Genomic DNA, 17,934 nt, shown 5'->3' on the forward strand with positions numbered 1-17,934 from the left:
TGAAAAGGCACGTTTTTATACAACAGGCGATGCAACGGCTGAGCCACCGAAGCAGCAGACGGTAAAAACCTGTAATAGTATGCTGTTTTCCCCAAGAAGGCCTGCAGTTCCTTAACAGATGTAGGGCGAGGAAGGGCATTGATCACAGTGACAGTTTGCTGAAGCAGACGAATACCATCCCGAGAGAGTTGAAACCCAAAGTATGTGATAGATACCTGAAAAAATTGTGATTCCTGAAGATTACACTTAAGACCGGCAGTCTGTAAGACATGAAAAAGTGTGCAGAGGTTCTGTAGATGTTCTTCAGTGGTGGAGCCAGTGACAACAATGTCGTCCATGTAATTGATACACCCAGGGACAGGGAGCAATAATTGTTCCAAGAATCGCTGAAAGAGAGCAGGGGTGCTGGCAACCCCGAATGGCAATCGTTGGTATCGATAGAGGCCAAAAGGCGTGTTAAGGACCAGAAACTGCTGGGAAGCAGTGTCGAGAGGAAGTTGATGATAAGCTTCTGACAGGTCAATTTTGGAAAAATACTGGCCACCTGCAAGTTTAGTGAACAATTCTTCAGGTCGGGGCATTGGGTAAGTGTCGATGAGGCATTGTGCAATTACAGTGGCTTTAAAATCGTCACAGAGATGAATATCAAGATTGGGCTTAGCAACAACAACGACAGGAGAGGACCACTCACTGGAAGTGACAGGAAGCAAGAACCCTGAAGTAGTGAGACGATCCAGCTCTTGTTTTACCCAATCACGAAGGACCACAGGAATGGGCTGCGCCCGAAAAAACTTAGGCTGAGCAGTGGGTTTGAGGGTGATATGAGCTTCAAAGTCATTTGCATGGCCTAATCCAGGAGAAAAAAGGTACGAAAATGTCATTGACAAGGAATCCAATTGAGCATAAGGAATAGCATCAGAGACGATATTGACAGAATCATCTATGGAGAACCCAAAATCGCGAAAGGCATCAAAACCAAAAAGATTTTCTGCATTACTCTGGTCAACCACAAATATGGGAACAGTGCAAACGATGGATTTGTAAGATACCTCAGCATTAAATTGTCCCAAGAGAGAAATCTTCTGTTTATTCTACGTTCGTAATTGCCGAGTGACAGGTGATAGGAGTGGAGAACCCAACCGAAGATACATCTGAGAATTAATGATAGTGGCAGCAGAACCAGTACCCACATGGATGCGAACATTCCGACCAAGGATTTGGACTGTGAGGAATAACTTCCCTGAAAGGGAAGAAGTGCAATTGACAGACAACACTGAAGCAGAATCAGTGTCACGGTCATGAACATCGTGTATGATGTCAGATTTGCAAACGGAAGACGCATGACCCTTATTTTTGCAATTGTGACACACGGCCCAACGTTGGGGACAATCCTCGTGTGGATGTTTCGTAAAACACCACGGACATGAAGGAAGTTGCCGGGGGTTTTGCTGCTGTTTCTGAGAGGGTTGTTTATGGTTAGACTGAGGCTGCGCGTGGGAGCGTACTGAGGCCACGTCGGCCAGCAGGGACACGCCGCACACATCGTCAACAACACACAGAAATTGTATGTCTCCGACGTCACCCCATGCCTCTATTTGCGCTCCAGCGGCGCGAGAAATTTCAAAAGACTGCGCGCTGGAGAGGACTTCATCTAGAGTCGGATTTGCCAACTGAAGGGCACATTGCCTCACTTCTTTGTCGGGTGCTGACTGGATAATAGCATCCCGTACCATGGAATCTGCGTAGGATTTTTTATGAACGACAGGAATAATTTGATACTTTCGACTAACGACATGAAGTTCAGCAGCCCAAGCGCGATAGGATTGATTTGGTTGTTTTTGACAATAATAAAAGGCAACACGAGAGGCTACCACATGCGTTTGCTTATGAAAATATACTGACAGTAGTGAGCACATTTCAGCAAAGGAGAAAGACGCAGGATCTTTCAAAGGAGCTGATTGCAACAACAATCAATACATTTGAGGTGAAATCCATGAAAGGAACAGAGACTTACATGTTTGTTCATCCGTTACATGAAATGCCAAGAAGTGCTGTCGAAGATGTTTTTCGTAATCAGACCAGTCTTCCGCCGTCTCGTCGTAAGGAGGAAAAGGAGGTATAGACAACAACGAGAAACGGCCCGCATTGGATGCCACAATGAAATCGCGAATCACTGATGTGAGAAGTGTTTGCTGTTCAATGAGACCTTGCAATAGTTGCTCTTAAGTAGCCATGGAAACCTGTGGGTCAACGATGAAAAGGAAAAATCCCATCCTCATCGCCAATTGTCACTAAGTCACTGAGCAAATTGACAAAGCAAGATATGTGAACACGGTCACATTTAAATTAGCACTGGGTTCAAGTCTAGTGGCCCCTGGCTGGCTGGCTGCTTAGGTGGCGCGCCTGTTGCATGGCTGGCAGTCAGCACCGCATGTAGAGGATGAACGTAATTGCACGGCGGCACTTCGAATGATCGGCGAGTCACAACAAAAGTATTGTGACATCCACTGTCAAAGGCTTTTGAGAGATCAAGAAATTTATTACAAGCTTTCTTTTTTTCTTCCAAAGCTCTGACTGTATGTGTTATGAAACTTGCCACAGTTGTTTTAGTACACTTCTCTTTCCTAAATCCATGCTGTGCTTCATCCAGAATATCTTGCTTTTTATGAATTTTATAACTCTGCTTTAATAGCTATTTCTACAGTTTTTGAAAATGTGAGTGTAATTGTTATAGGTCTGTAGTTTCCAGGACTGCTTTGCGACTGCCTTTGTAAATTGCACTACTTTACTCTTTTTCAGACATGTGGGAAAGAGTCTCTTCTCCATTATCAACTCTAATAGGAATCCCAGAGGCTTAACTAGATACTGTGAACAGTGATTACTTTTGCAGATATTCCATCTATGTCCTTTCTTTCCTTGTGTTTCAGTGATCTGATTTTATTTGTAACTTCTGTTTGATCTGTTTGAAATAGGAATAGATATTCTGTTGTTCCTGGTACAGCTATATTCTTTTTAGTCAATGGTTCATTTTGTTTTATTAACTTATGAACTATACTTACATAATACTGATTTAAAGTGGAACACACTTCACATGGGTCAGTCAGTTATTTTCCTTGAGCTTTAAGTACAACACTCCCACTTTCTGTCTTATTTGATTCATTTCTGCTTGTATTTATGTGAGACAAGATTGTCATAGAAATATTTGATGAAGTTCCTATTTGATGTTTATAATTAGCAAACTAACAAGTTTTCCTAGTGAAAGTGAGCATTTTTGAAATCAGGAAAATCAGGGCTACAAAACTAGAGTGCTGAATTTTGTAAATATTGATTACTTAATAGTTGAATGTTCTGGGACTTTAATATTTGATTATGTATTATTTCTAAAATTGAGAATTTTAGTAGAAAGTAAGATGTGTACTAAGAAGAGAAGAGTGAGAGCTGTAAACTGATAGATATAACACTTCACTCAAAATCACTCATTAGTTCACTCCCAATTCCATCTTGATGTGTTCTTGAAAGCTCTTAAAGTATGAAAATTTCCTTATACAAATTATTTCCAGATTATTTAACTGCACTATCATTGTTCATCAACAATGATACTGCAGTTAAATAATCTGGAAATAATTGCTATATCTTGAACAATTAATTTTGATGAAATAGAACCTAAATATGAAATTAACTATTTTGTGTACTAGCCCCATATTTGTCCTTTACAAAATGTGACCAAATAAAAGAAAAAAAACAATCAGGAGTGGTCCAAGAGCAAGTGGATTTTGTAACATCCCCAAACCCCAGCTTATATTCTTTGATAGTTACATCCAGGATGTTTGCTTAGTTCTATCGGTTTTTGATCTGTTAATATACTAATTACTAAAATGACTCCAACTGAATTTTCATCCATATAACACAGAAATATATGGTTTTTATTTACAAAATGAATATATCTCTTTCTGCCTGCAGAAATATAAATTTTGTAGGTGAGACAATCAACTTCATTTAAACTAGAGGACTGATGCTTATTGATTTGCTTCTAATGTGTATATGAGAATTCTTAAAAAAAAAAAAAAAAAAAAAAAAAAAAAAAAAAAAAAAAAAAAAAAAAAAAAAAGGAGAAAAAAAACTTTGTACTGCAGATTCCAGGGGGCAGGGGTGTGTATGGGGGAGGGGAAGGGGGGAAGGGGCCAGTGCACCACGGACTTCTATTGACATATCCTTAATTTATTTTAGCTTTCTTTGTAACAAAAGCCATGTCACTTCTAAGTGCATTAGTGCAATTATGAACCATTGCAGTTTATTTGTGTACTATGCTTGGTTGTTTAACAATTTAGGCAAAACATCAACACAGTGGATGCACTGGAGACAGCATAAGTAAACATAAATTGGTGTATCTGTATGCTATGGTAAAATAGGGAATGGGAAGGTTCTCTGCAGAATCAGTGATGAAAGACACATATGAAAAATACTGACAAGAAGAAGGAACAGGATGACAGGACATACATTACGACATCCTGGGTAATTTCCATGGTACTAGAGGGTGCTGTAGAGGGTAAAAACTGTAAGGGAAGGCAGAGATTGTTATACACACTACAACAAAATTGAGGACATAGGAAGCATGTACTATTCTGAGATGAAGAGGTTGGCACCAGAGAGGAATTTATGGCAGGCAACATCAGACCTATGAAAAGACTGATGATTAAAACAAATGGTTGTAGCCCTGAGACAAGGTCTTGGTGTTTGCTATGCTATCTATTATTCTATAGACAGAGGCATAAAGACCTGATTCAATAAAGTTCATTTATATCCAAAACTGAATAGATAATCGGTGAATGTAATACTTAGCATATTCATCAAGCTTGAATAATGTATGTGAACCATGAGACATTTCAATACTGTTTGGTCTAGACTGTTAGTGATGTGTTACCATAGAAATTAATAATTTGTTAAATGCTATCCTTCAGGCTAATTAGCCACTGAAAAATGAGTTGTAACTGGTATTAGATCTATTATAGTAATTTCATTTGTTTCTCATCCTATGAAAATCTTCATGTACTTGAAAAGTACATGTGGAAACACATTTCCTTTGTGTCAATAAAGTAATTATTGAAACTCATTTCTTGTTTATAACTTAGGGTTTTAAACTGTGGAGATTAAGTACTTACCTACACCGAAGTCAACAGTTGCATACACATCTTGTATTTTTCCACATCGCAGCATGATGTCTGAACTTCCATCTGTTGTAAACAATAGTGCATCATTTCTAACATACTGTTTGAATTTATCTCTGAGCCAGCTAGTGTAAGTAAAATCACATGCTGGATAACTACCATACTCATTTTCAACCTGTAAAAGTTTGTGTATCAGTCAGATCCAATATGTCATTCAAAGTCCTTTTAAATATTTTAATTTATGAAGAAGATTACCTGGACCATTATAACAGGTCCTCCATTACCATAGAACTTTGGAGCTACCAGTGGCAATAGGTAGCTTAACCAACCATCCACATAATTTAGGAAACCTGAAAGAATACATTCATGTGACTTTAGTATTTGTTGAATTGTATCACAAACAACAATATAAATATAATATGACTGATAAATTAGTAGAACATATTTATCAGTCAATAAACTAGACAGATTTTTTTTATTATACCAGCAGGACAAAAACATGGGCTCTGCAGCAGAGAAACCCATCTATGTTCCGATGTAATCCAGTGACATCCTCAATCATGACTGCAACAAGCATGGGGACATTGAGACTGGACTGTGGATCACTGGAAATATGTTGTCCAGTCTGATGAATCACATTTTTTGTTATACCAGACCAGACTCATGTCTAAATACATTGTATTTAGACTCATGTCTAAATACAATGCCATCCAGGGAATGACTGCTTCATACATGCAGGGTGGAGGGACAGTATGTGCTATGGGAGAAATTCACCTAGGATTCCTTGGGACCTATAGCAGTTATCAAAGGCACCATGTCAACCATGGACTATGAAAACATTACTGCAGATGACCTGCATCCCTTCATGCTTGATGTCTTCCCTGATGATAATGGCATCTTCCAGCAGGATAGCTGTCCATGTCACAAGGCCAGAATCATGCTGCCATGGTTTCAGTAGCATGATAGTGAACTGACATTGATGTCTTGGCCATCAAAGTCATCTGATCTGAATCTGATGAAACACATATTGGGTGTTATCAGACACAGCTCTGCACCCACAAACCACCGACCCATAATTTATGAGAATTGTGTGATGTATGCATACTGATGTGGTGCCACATACCTTTGAAAAACTACCAAGGTCTTGTCGAATCCATGTCACACAGAATCATTGCTGTATTACAATACAAAGATGGACCAACATGATTAAGCATGTGACAATATTTATTTGGCTCTTCAGTGTATGTAATGAATCTTTTCCTACTGTTATTATTGTAGCCGGACTTAAACATTCTGTTTATCAATACAATTCACAAAAAATGTGATAAAACATTAATAAAGAATTACTGGCCCATCCCATTATTGGCAGTATTTTCAAACATTGTCACAAAGATAATGGACAATCAACTTTTTTAGTACAGGATAACATACTCAATAGCAAACAGTTTTGATTTAAAAAAGAATGATCAGACTGTTTTGATCTGCCAGTACATTTTAAAACAGCACATACTACAATGCACAGTGAACAATTCATGCTGTAAACATTCTCCTAGACTGTCACTAAGCCATTTTTTGCAATATTGTTTCTATCAGGAATGCTAATTCAGCAAGGTATGCTTCTGTGATGTTGGAATGAAGCAGAATAGTGTTGGTAGAAGTAAAGTTCTGATGATGGGTCATCAGTCATGTCTGGATAACTCAGTCAGTTAGAGCACTGATCAAAAAGTGTAAGGGTCCATGTTCGTGTCCCAATCCAGTGAAAGGCAACAGGAATATAGGTAGGCATTTCAGTAAAAAGAGTATGGGACATTTTAGATGAAGTTTTTTCTATGAGGAAACTTAATGCAAGATGACTGCCATCTTTGTCAAATGCTCACAAGAAAATCTCAGCAATGTTGCAACCATGCAAAAATTGAGACATTTAAAAACAATTTATTGATACCTGAACATCTACTCCACTCATCAGCTCACTGGATATGGTATCCTCATATTTCTAACTCTTGTTGTATAAAAAGAAATTCATGGTTGGAAAACATTTTGATCACAATCAGATGATTATGTGTTCAATAGATGTTTATTTTGCAGAACTTTGAGGACCACACTCCAAGGATGATATATACTCATTGGAAGAATGTTGGGAAACACTTATTCACACATAATGTGACAATTTAAAAAAAAAGTACAGCAGTTTTTATCTACAACACTAACAGTATGACTTACAGGCCATAATAATTCATAATTCTACCTTCATAATTCATCAAGTAGAAGATATACTATGAACATTTTGAACAGTAGTATGGCAGCCCTTCAAGGTCAGCTTGATTTGTAACTATGTTCTTAATTTTAATTTAACAGTAGTATGGCAGGCCTTCAATATCAGCTTGATTTGTAACTATGTTCTTAATTTTAATTTATATTGTGAGTTGCTAATCCTTCCATTATTTATGTTTTAAATGTGATTAGAAGAGTATCATCACCCAATGAGACATTTAATCTGCAGTATATGGAAGGTGCAGTTGGGACTCTCAATACTTTGGGGCTGGTTTTAATATCACGACTTGGGCCCATACATTCAGGTTTTCAGGAACATGAACCAGGGTGTTAATTTTTACATTCTTGGAATGTCATACCTCAAGAACTGTTTATCATACTTGTGGATGGCATGGGAGACTGTTGCAGACCAAGCATTGCCATTCATGGTCATCACACACCTTAGGAAGAACCACCTGCCAGGATAGGCAAGAGTGCTAATGTACTGCTTCCTGGACTCAGGTAGGCGTGCCAGCCCCAGATCGAATCCACCTGATGGATTAATGATGAGGGCCAGTATGCCAGCCAGCCTGGATGTGGTTTTTATGCAGTTTTCCACTTCCCACTGGGTGAATACCGGGCTGGTCCCCATGTTCCGCCGCAGTTACACAACTTGCAGACATTTAAAAATGTTCTGTGGCTTACACTAGACACAGACAGCTGGGGTACACTACTTCCATCCTGGAGGGTTTGGGGTGTCGGCCAGAAGGGCATCCGGCCACCCTCTGTAACTAACTCTGCCAAATCAATAGTAACACAGCCGACCCCACATGAAGTGGGACCAAGGCCCCAAGAAAGAAAGTAAGAACACACCTTATAAAGAACCATAGCCCATCTTTTGTATTGTCTAGGAGACCACCATGAACACAGTGACCTCAGTGTAATTATTCTCTTTGAATAAAAGTGTCATTTATGTTTATCTCATTGCATATTTCTTTCAGTTATCTTCTGTACTATACTGGGGATGAAGTGTTATCCTTTCTTCTACCTTGTTATGATGAGTATGCCATGAAAATTCCTGTCTCCCAAGATGACAACAGCAGTGTTCAAAAGCCTGCATGTGTATGTTAGTGGTTTAACAAATACTCAGGCATCCTATTGCCACTCAATTGGGCTTCTAAATCACATGCTGTTAATACTACAGAAAATGTTTGGGACTTTTTAGAAAAGCAGGTGAAATATAACAAGGAACATTGCTGTACAGCACCTAATCATCAATGAGTGGCTCCAATGAGATATGAAATACCTGGAGAAACCTGTAGATGGCTTTCCTCACTGAAATGAGGCCATTATGGAGACTAGGGGCTATGTTATATGGTACTTGTATGCCGGCTCCTGATTCTTGACCAGCGTTTTTAATTATATTTTAACAGAGGTATTAAGGTTGACTGTCAAACACAGTATCCTTCTGAAGATGCACTGTAACTTACATCACACTGCATCTTCTTGTTTGGTTCAGAGTAGTGGTGTGAAGTCCATTTCATCATCCTTCCAAAGCCCCAAACATGGGGGCTCAAGAGTTTGGGCACACCATTAAGAAAGAAAAATATATAATTTCATTGCATCCCACAGTCCTTTATAATTGGAAACTAGTGATATTACAGGCCAATGATTAATGCTCATTCTCCCTTAAGCCAGCGGTGTATGTTTGTAGTTACTTGCTACAGAATGGTGCAGCAATAAATCAGCTACACAGTAAACTGCAAAATATAGTTGCACAGTTGCTGCTGCTCCTGATCTTTTTTTTAATTAAATGGGCAAAACATCATTTTAGGTGAGCATGAGTCATTATTATCCACCTCCATAGCTGTGTGGTCAGCATAGATGGCTGCCATGTGGAGGACCCTAGTTCAATTCCTGGTACTGCTGAGGACTTTTCTTGGTGGGAGGACTGGTGCATGGTGTACTCACCCTTGTGAGGCCAATCAAGGGACTACTTGGACATGGGAGAATGTTGCAGACAGGCTTCACAGTATTATAAATATGCAAAATGGCTCGGAGAGTGATGTGCTGACCACATGCCCCTCAATACTACATCTGCATAATGCCACAAGGCAGAGGTTGACAAGGCAGCCAGTAGACATCTCTTGGGCCTGCACAGTCTGGTGAGGAGCTTGTATATTAGTCAATATTAATTGTATTTAGTGACAAGAGATCTGTTAATGATTAAAATCTTCTGGAGGGTGAGTTTCACTCTCCAAATGAAAGAAGGAAACATGTGTCCCATTAATGATAGATAATTACAGATAAGATGAGGATGGAGAAGCAAACCAGCTTTATCCCATTTCATGGGAACCATCCAAGCACTCAAATTAATCATTTTAAGAAAATCACAGGAAACTTATTTTTGGAAGGCTGGATGGGATTTTTTTTCAGTTATTTTGTTACCTTCCTTTACAGTTAGAGGGCTGGTATGACATTCTGTATTCATATACTTGTGTCATATGTAAGAAAAGCAAATCCTGGATCTTTTGATAAAGCAAATAGAGGATTATTTATGTATATCAGAAACAACAGAGGACATAAAATAGAGTCCTGCTGCACACTGTGACTGTTTGATTGAAACTGTGAGTGCCTAATACATTGTGATTAACATGGAACTGAAACATTCAGCTTTCTGTTGTACAGATGGTGTAAAACCAGTGAACCTGTTGGGCTTACTATTCCATAATACACTGGTGTGCAGAACTTATGGACAAAAGTAGCTTTCACATGCTGTGTCACTTCCAAGTAACACAGTTTGATGAAACTTGGACCAACATACAAAGAACTGCTACAGTATAGTGAAGAAGAGAACTGAAAGAAATGTGAACTGAGATGAACAAAAATGACAATTTTATTCAAAGAGAATAATTACACTGAGGTCACTGGATTAATGGTGTTTCCCTGGTCAATAGATAAGTGTGGGTCATGGTTCACTATAATGTGTGTGATGAGCACATATAGCAATGCAGATTCTGCAACATGCTCCCTCGCCATTCACAAGTTTGGTTAAGAGTTCTTGTAGTAGGACATTCCACCAGCACAGTTACAACTACTGGATAGTCATCGGTGTATGTGGACATGCTGCAGTAAGCCTCCACAATGCTTTCTACATGTGCTCAATGTGGTTTAAGTTGGGGAAAGGGCAAGCCAGTCTGTTCACGGAATATCCTCTCCTTCCAAGAGCTCCTACATCTGGACTGTTCGATGCAGTCATACACTGTCATCCATAAAAATAAATTCAGGGGCAAATGTATCCTGAAAAGATGTATATGGGGAAGAAGTACAGTGTCACAATAACATTTACTGGTAAGCATACTGTATTCAAAGGTTTTGAGATGTTCAACAATGCTGTACATACTGTCATATGGTGAACGGTGGGAAAACATAATGCACCTAGGAACATTGTCGAACATGATTGTTTTGGTGGTCCAGGTGTTATGGTGTTGGGTGGCACAATGTTGCATGGGTGCAGTGACCTCCAGATTTTTTAATGTGGTATACTCACCATTCAAGATTATTGTGACACTGTACTCATTCCCCATGTGTATCTTTTCAGGGGAACATTTGGCTCTTACAATACCAAAGATAACTGAAAAAACTATGCAATGAGGTGAACAAAAAAATTCAAAGAGAATAATTACACTGAAGTCAGAGTGATTCATGGTAGCCCACGGAACAATACAAAAGGTGGCTCATGGTTCTTTGTAAGGTGTGTGATGATCATGAATAGCAATGTTTATGGATGACAATGCCCAACCAAACTGAACAGTATAGGTGGAGGAGCTCTTGAAATGAGAGAATATATGGTAAATGGACTGGACTGCCCATTCCCCCAACTTAAATCCTACCAAGAGCATGTTGGATGCATTTCAGAGATGTAATGCAACATATCCACATGCACCAATGACCATCAAGCAGCTGACAGTCATACTGGTGGAGGAATGAAACATCCCACCACAAGAAATCATTACCAGCCTTCTGGCCAGCAAGGGAGCATGTTGCATAGCATGCATTTCCATCCATGGTGATCACACACCCTATTTCAGTTTTTGCATGAGCATATCATGGTTCACACAATCAAAAGCCTAAGTCATACATTTTATGTAATAAGTGTTTACAAAGTTTATTGTATATTATGTGCTTAATTTTTTTAAAAATTACTGGCAATAATGAGTTAAGGCAACAATTATTTACTCATGTTTCATCTCCTTTTCTGTGATATGGCTTGCTAATACCATGTTTAATTCTGTCTGGGAAAACACCAACTCAGATGAACAGCATTTTATGTAGGTTGGAACTTAAATAGTGGCAACACTGCTGTGGAGACATTATGCAATGGAATCTACTATTGTCACTGATAGCACATATTGTTGACATATCTACCTTACTTCTGAGCAAATGGACTCACCTTTCTCACATCACCAGTGTGCGCACAATCAAGAGAAACACAGTCACTTGTGAGTGAGTGGTCTAACGTAATGGTGTCACTATGGTTCAAAACAGGAATAACAGGTTTGGATCAAGATTGAATGTGCCAGAGGTCATACAGCATGACAGTGTCATCAAGGTCTTCAAGAGGCATGAAAGGAATTAACATTGCCGTACAGAACAGTGGCACATTGAATAAAAGCCTTCAACAAAGGTTGGCAAATGGTGGCAGACACGCGTTGGGCAGGTCGTCCTAGCATCTCTGAAGAAGAAGTGCAAGATGTTGCCACGTTAGTGGACAATGTTTGATGCCATACGATTTGTGAGCTCACCCATGAAACCGGATTAGTGCATATGACTGTGTTTTGTATCATGAAGAAATGCCTGGGCATGCAAAAACTTGCATCACAATGGATTCTGCATGACTTGATGGAAATGCAGAAATGGATGTGCTACGACATTGCTCAGATGCACTTGGAGAACTATGAGCATGAAGGAGAGGCTTTCTTATGCTGTATCATAACTCTGGATGAGACGTGGGCCACATCGTATGAGCCAAAACTGTAACGCCAATCCAATCAATGGTGTCATTATGGATCGCCGGAAAAGTCAAAAGTGCGTCAGAGCCCCAGTATGGTGGAAGTTATGGTGATTCTCATATACACTCCTGGAAATTGAAATAAGAACACCGTGAATTCATTGTCCCAGGAAGGGGAAACTTTATTGACACATTCCTGGGGTCAGATACATCACATGATCACACTGACAGAACCACAGGCACATAGACACAGGCAACAGAGCATGCACAATGTCGGCACTAGTACAGTGTATATCCACCTTTCGCAGCAATGCAGGCTGCTATTCTCCCATGGAGACGATCGTAGAGATGCTGGATGTAGTCCTGTGGAACGGCTTGCCATGCCATTTCCACCTGGCGCCTCAGTTGGACCAGCGTTCGTGCTGGACGTGCAGACCGCGTGAGACGACGCTTCATCCAGTCCCAAACATGCTCAATGGGGGACAGATCCGGAGATCTTACTGGCCAGGATAGTTGACTTACACCTTCTAGAGCACGTTGGGTGGCACGGGATACATGCGGACGTGCATTGTCCTGTTGGAACAGCAAGTTCCCTTGCCGGTCTAGGAATGGTAGAACGATGGGTTCGATGACGGTTTGGATGTACCGTGCACTATTCAGTGTCCCCTCGACGATCACCAGTGGTGTACGGCCAGTGTAGGAGATCGCTCCCCACACCATGATGCCGGGTGTTGGCCCTGTGTGCCTCGGTCGTATGCAGTCCTGATTGTGGCACTCACCTGCACGGCGCCAAACACGCATACGACCATCATTGGCACCAAGGCAGAAGCGACTCTCATCGCTGAAGACGACACGTCTCCATTCGTCCCTCCATTCACGCCTGTCGCGACACCACTGGAGGCGAGCTGCACGATGTTGGGGCGTGAGCGGAAGACGGCCTAATGGTGTGCGGGACCCTAGCCGAGCTTCATGGAGACAGTTGCGAATGGTCGTCGCCGATACCCCAGGAGCAACAGTGTCCCTAATTTGCTGGGAAGTGGCGGTGCGGTCCCCTATGGCACTGCGTAGGATCCTACGGTCTTGGCGTGCATCCGTGCGTCGCTGCGGTCCGGTCCCAGGTCGACGGGCACGTGCACCTTCCGCCGACCACTGGCGACAACATCGATGTACTGTGGAGACCTCACGCCCCACGTGTTGAGCAATTCGGCGGTACGTCCACCCGGCCTCCCGCACGCTCAAAGTCCGTCAACTACACATACGGTTCACGTCCACGCTGTCGCGGCATGCTACCAGTGTTAAAGACTGCGATGGAGCTCCGTATGCCACGGCAAACTGGCTGACACTGACGGCGGCGGTGCACAAATGCTGCGCAGCTAGCGCCATTCGACGGCCAACACCGCGGTTCCTGGTGTGTCCGCTGTGCCGTGCGTGTGATCATTGCTTGTACAGCCCTCTCGCAGTGTCCGGAGCAAGTATGGTGGATCTGACACACCGGTGTCAATGTGTTCTTTTTTCCATTTCCAGGAGTGTACGATTGTGATGGTATTATCTTAATTCATTATGTTCCTCCATAGCAGACCATCAGCGCACAGTATTACTGTTCATTTTTGAAGCATCATCTGCTACCAGCTTTGAGAAAGAAGTGGCAACACTTTCTGTGCAACCCACACATCATTTTGCATGACAATGTGCAGGCGCATACAGCTAAAGCTGTGGCTGCTCTGTTTGACTGGGAAGTACTGTACCATATTGTACCATCCACCATACTCCCTGGACATTAGTCCTTGTGACTTTGATTTGATTCTGAAGATGAAGTGTTAGTGAGTTCAAATTTCATTGAATGGTTTTTAACAGTTCCTAGTGGTTCCACCTTGTGTGCAAGAGCAATAATTGTGGTCACAATGCGCTTCAAAGTGGTCAGCTCACATTCAGTGGGGTTGCAGCCTGACTGTATCCTGGGAGGAGGGTTGAATCAGCTGAGGCATGTCAGCAGTGTCAGAGGCTGTCAAGGATGCTATTCTCTTGGACATCACACAAAAAACTGTTGGTTTTGACCACAAAATGGTGTAAATGAGCACGTCAAGGGAAGGAACAGTTTCAAGACACCCGTTATGCCACATCCTGATATCTTTTTGTGTCAATCCTGAGTGATGGTGTGTCTGAAATGTTTTCCTGCGCCACCCATAAGAATACCGTCTGATTTCAATGCTGGATGTTGTAATTCTCACTTCCATCATAGATGTGTCAAGAGAAGGGTTGAGATGTGGATGCAGTGGGTGTAATGCCTTTCCTATCAAGTGACCTGTCCATGATGGTGTTGGGCAGAATTCTAGTGAAACTTAGTGCGAATATGACATCATTCACCCACCCATCATTCTGAGGTCTGGCTTCTTTTTTGCATGTGTCTTCACCTTGCTGTTTGAAGCATCACTGAGCCCAAGGGTGACGTTGCAGGGCTCTATGTTTTTGCATGATTACAGAGTAAGGTTGTAGGCACTTTTGAGCCAAATTCCACACTTCCACTTCACAATTGGGGAAAATGGTCTTCACATTTGGAGAAAATGGTATTGCTTCAAAAAAGTGATCCTTCAATTATTCTGAATAGTGTACTTTCTACAGCACCAATTATTAGGGTTGCATCCTGTTTCATTCATGTGGCAATGATGCCTGATTATGTGTGTCTGCACAAACTTTCATTAATCTAATCTTGTCTTCATGGTGTGCATTCAAGCAACAGATGGTTGTACATTCCTAGATTTGTCACTTAATACTGGCTCTAGAAACTTTGTAAGTAGGTGTTTAGCAGTGTAGTTGAGGTCTATTTTGAAATGTCTGCTGACACATTTGAGAAATATTTTAGATTGTGTTACACAAGCATTTTGTAAGAAATATTTTTTGTAACTGCCCCATGAACCATGGGCATCACTGAGGTGGGGTGCATCAGTGATACAGATAGCTGTACCATACACTGAGCAGCTATAACATTATACCACTGACCTACTATTGATGTAAGCCTTTCTATGCAATAGCAGCATCACCTGGTGAGGTATGACTTCTAGTCAGACGCACACATGGTGCATGTAGTATCAGTAAATGTGCTGTCCATGTGTAGAATGGGGAAGACACCTAATCAGAGTTTGACCGAGGGCAGTTTGTGATAACCCAGAGGCTGAGCACAAGCATTTCAGAAACTGCTTGATTTGTCAGGTGGTTGAGGAGTGCTGTGGTGAGTGTCTTCAAAACATGGGAAAACTAAGGTGAAACCAAGTCCAGACATCATAGAGTTGGGTGGCCACTCGTCATTACAAATGTCAGACATCATAGGATGGGCAGACTGGTAAAACAGGACAGGCGGCGAAGGGTGGTGGAACTAACGTCAGGCTTTAATGCTGTGCAGGGTACAAGTTTGCCTGAACACATAGTGCACTGAACACTCCTAATGATGAAACTCTCATTTGACCATTGACACTGGATAGCATAGTGTTGCATGGTCTGATGAATCTTGATACTTTCTTCATTGTGTTGATGTGAGGGCACAAATCCTCCATTTTTCAGGGTAACAGTTAATCAACGCCTGTACTGCGGGATGAAGATGAGGTGGCCGTGGCTCCATTATCCTCTGGGGGGCATTGACATGGGCATCCATGGGTCCAGTGGAGCTCACGCAATGCATTGTGATGGCCAAGGAGTATTGTACACTGGATGCAGACCATGTACACCCTTTTATGACAATCATGTTTCCTAATGACAGTATCATTTTTCAGAAAGATAATGCACCATGTCAGAAAGCCAAGGGTGTAATGGAGTTGCTCAAGGAACATAGTGGTCAGATCCAATTGATGTGCTGGGCCTCCACCTCACCAGATCTAAACCCAATCGAACACATCTGGGATGTGATTGAATGTGGCATCAGAGTTCATCACGTCCCTCCCCCCCCCCCCCCCCCTCCCTCCCACAATTGAATTTATGGGATTTGCATGACTTCTGTTAGCAGATGTGGTGCCAACTCCATCCAGCATCCTACCGAGGTCTCATTGCTTTCATGCAATGGTGCATTATCACTGTTATCCATGCCAAATGTGGACATAGCAGCTGTCAGGTAGGTGGTCATAATATTCTAGCTGATCCATATAGATACAACCACAACATAGGGCTATCTGTGGAGAAGCCAGACAAACATGTGGCTCCTGGAAAGGGGCAACAGCATTTTCAGTACTTGCAGGGGCAACAGTCCAGATGATTGACTGATGTGCCCTTGTAACATCATCCAACATGCCATTGCTGTATTGGTACTGCAAATGGCTGAATACAAGGAGATCTACAGCTGCTACTTTTCCCAAGTTCATGCAGCTCTACCAAATGATGGCATCCTGTTGGGTAACATATTAGAGAGGTAAAATAATCCCCAATTCAGATCTTTATGTAAGGTCTTTTCAGGAAGATTTCATCATCAAGAAAAACAAAACTGGTATTCAACAGATTGGAGTGTAAAATGTTGCAGCCTATAATCGGGTAGATATGCTAGAACATTTGAAAAAGGATGGCAGAATGAATAGGATTTCTGGTCAGGTGAGTGCAGGATCACAAACACAAAACCAAATAGAGGTAATGCAAGAGTAGGTCTAATAATAAATGAGAAAATATAAATGTGGTAAGCTATTATGAGCAGCATAGTGAATACATTATTGTAACTAAGACAGACATATAACCAACACCCACCACATTACTACAAGATTATATGCCAGCTAGCTCCACAGATGAAGTGATTGAAAGAATGTATGATAAAGTAAAATAAATTATTTAAATAGTTAAGGAGTAGGAAAAAAATTGTGATGGACGACTGGATTTTGGTAGAAAGAAGAGGAAGGGAAGGAAAAATAGTGGAAGGAAGTGGACTGGAGGAAAGTAATGAAAGGGGAAGCCACTTGGTAGAATTTTGTACAGTGCATAATTTAATCATTGCTAACACTTGGTTCAAGAATCATGAAAGTATGTTTTATACATCAAAGAGACCTGCAAACACTAGGAGATTTTGGATTGATTATATAATGGTAAGATAGAGATTTAGGAACCAGATTTTAAGATATTTGCAGGGGAAAATGTGGACTCTGGCCATAATTTATTGGTTATGAATTATAGATTAAAACTGAAGAATTTGCAAAATGGTAAAGAATTAAGGAGATAGGACCTGGATAAGCTGAAAGAATGAGAGGCTGCTGAGACTTTCAATGATTGACTGAAACAGGGGAAATGACAGCAGAAGACAAATGAGTAGCTTTGAGAGATGAGGTAGTGAAGGCACCAGACAATCAAATAGGTAAAAGGCAAGGCCTAATAAAAATCCTTGGATATCACTGGCGATACTGAATTTAATTGATGAAAGGAGAATATATAAAATTGCAGCAAATGAAGCAGGTGAAAGGAAGTACAATCATATAAAAAATGAAATTGACAGGAAGTGCATAATGGTTAAGAAGGAGTCGCCATGGGACACATGAAAGACGCCTT

The 17,934-nt window shown here is 41.1% G+C and overlaps 1 protein-coding gene across 2 annotated transcripts in view; it reads right to left on the bottom strand.

Annotated features, from left to right (window-relative positions):
- Positions 1–17,934, bottom strand: part of LOC126183607 (beta-galactosidase-like) — a 315,494-nt gene that overhangs the window by 108,618 nt on the left and 188,942 nt on the right. For both annotated transcript variants that reach the window (XM_049925719.1, XM_049925718.1), the window contains exons 5-6: positions 5,421–5,515; positions 5,160–5,340 (exon numbers count right to left, since the gene is read on the bottom strand). In XM_049925719.1, the coding sequence (XP_049781676.1) occupies positions 5,160–5,340; positions 5,421–5,515 (276 nt within the window). The remainder of the gene's footprint in view (positions 1–5,159; positions 5,341–5,420; positions 5,516–17,934) is intronic.

Source organism: Schistocerca cancellata, chromosome 4 (genome assembly GCF_023864275.1).
Source record: "Schistocerca cancellata isolate TAMUIC-IGC-003103 chromosome 4, iqSchCanc2.1, whole genome shotgun sequence".
Lineage (NCBI taxonomy): Eukaryota > Metazoa > Arthropoda > Insecta > Orthoptera > Acrididae > Schistocerca > Schistocerca cancellata.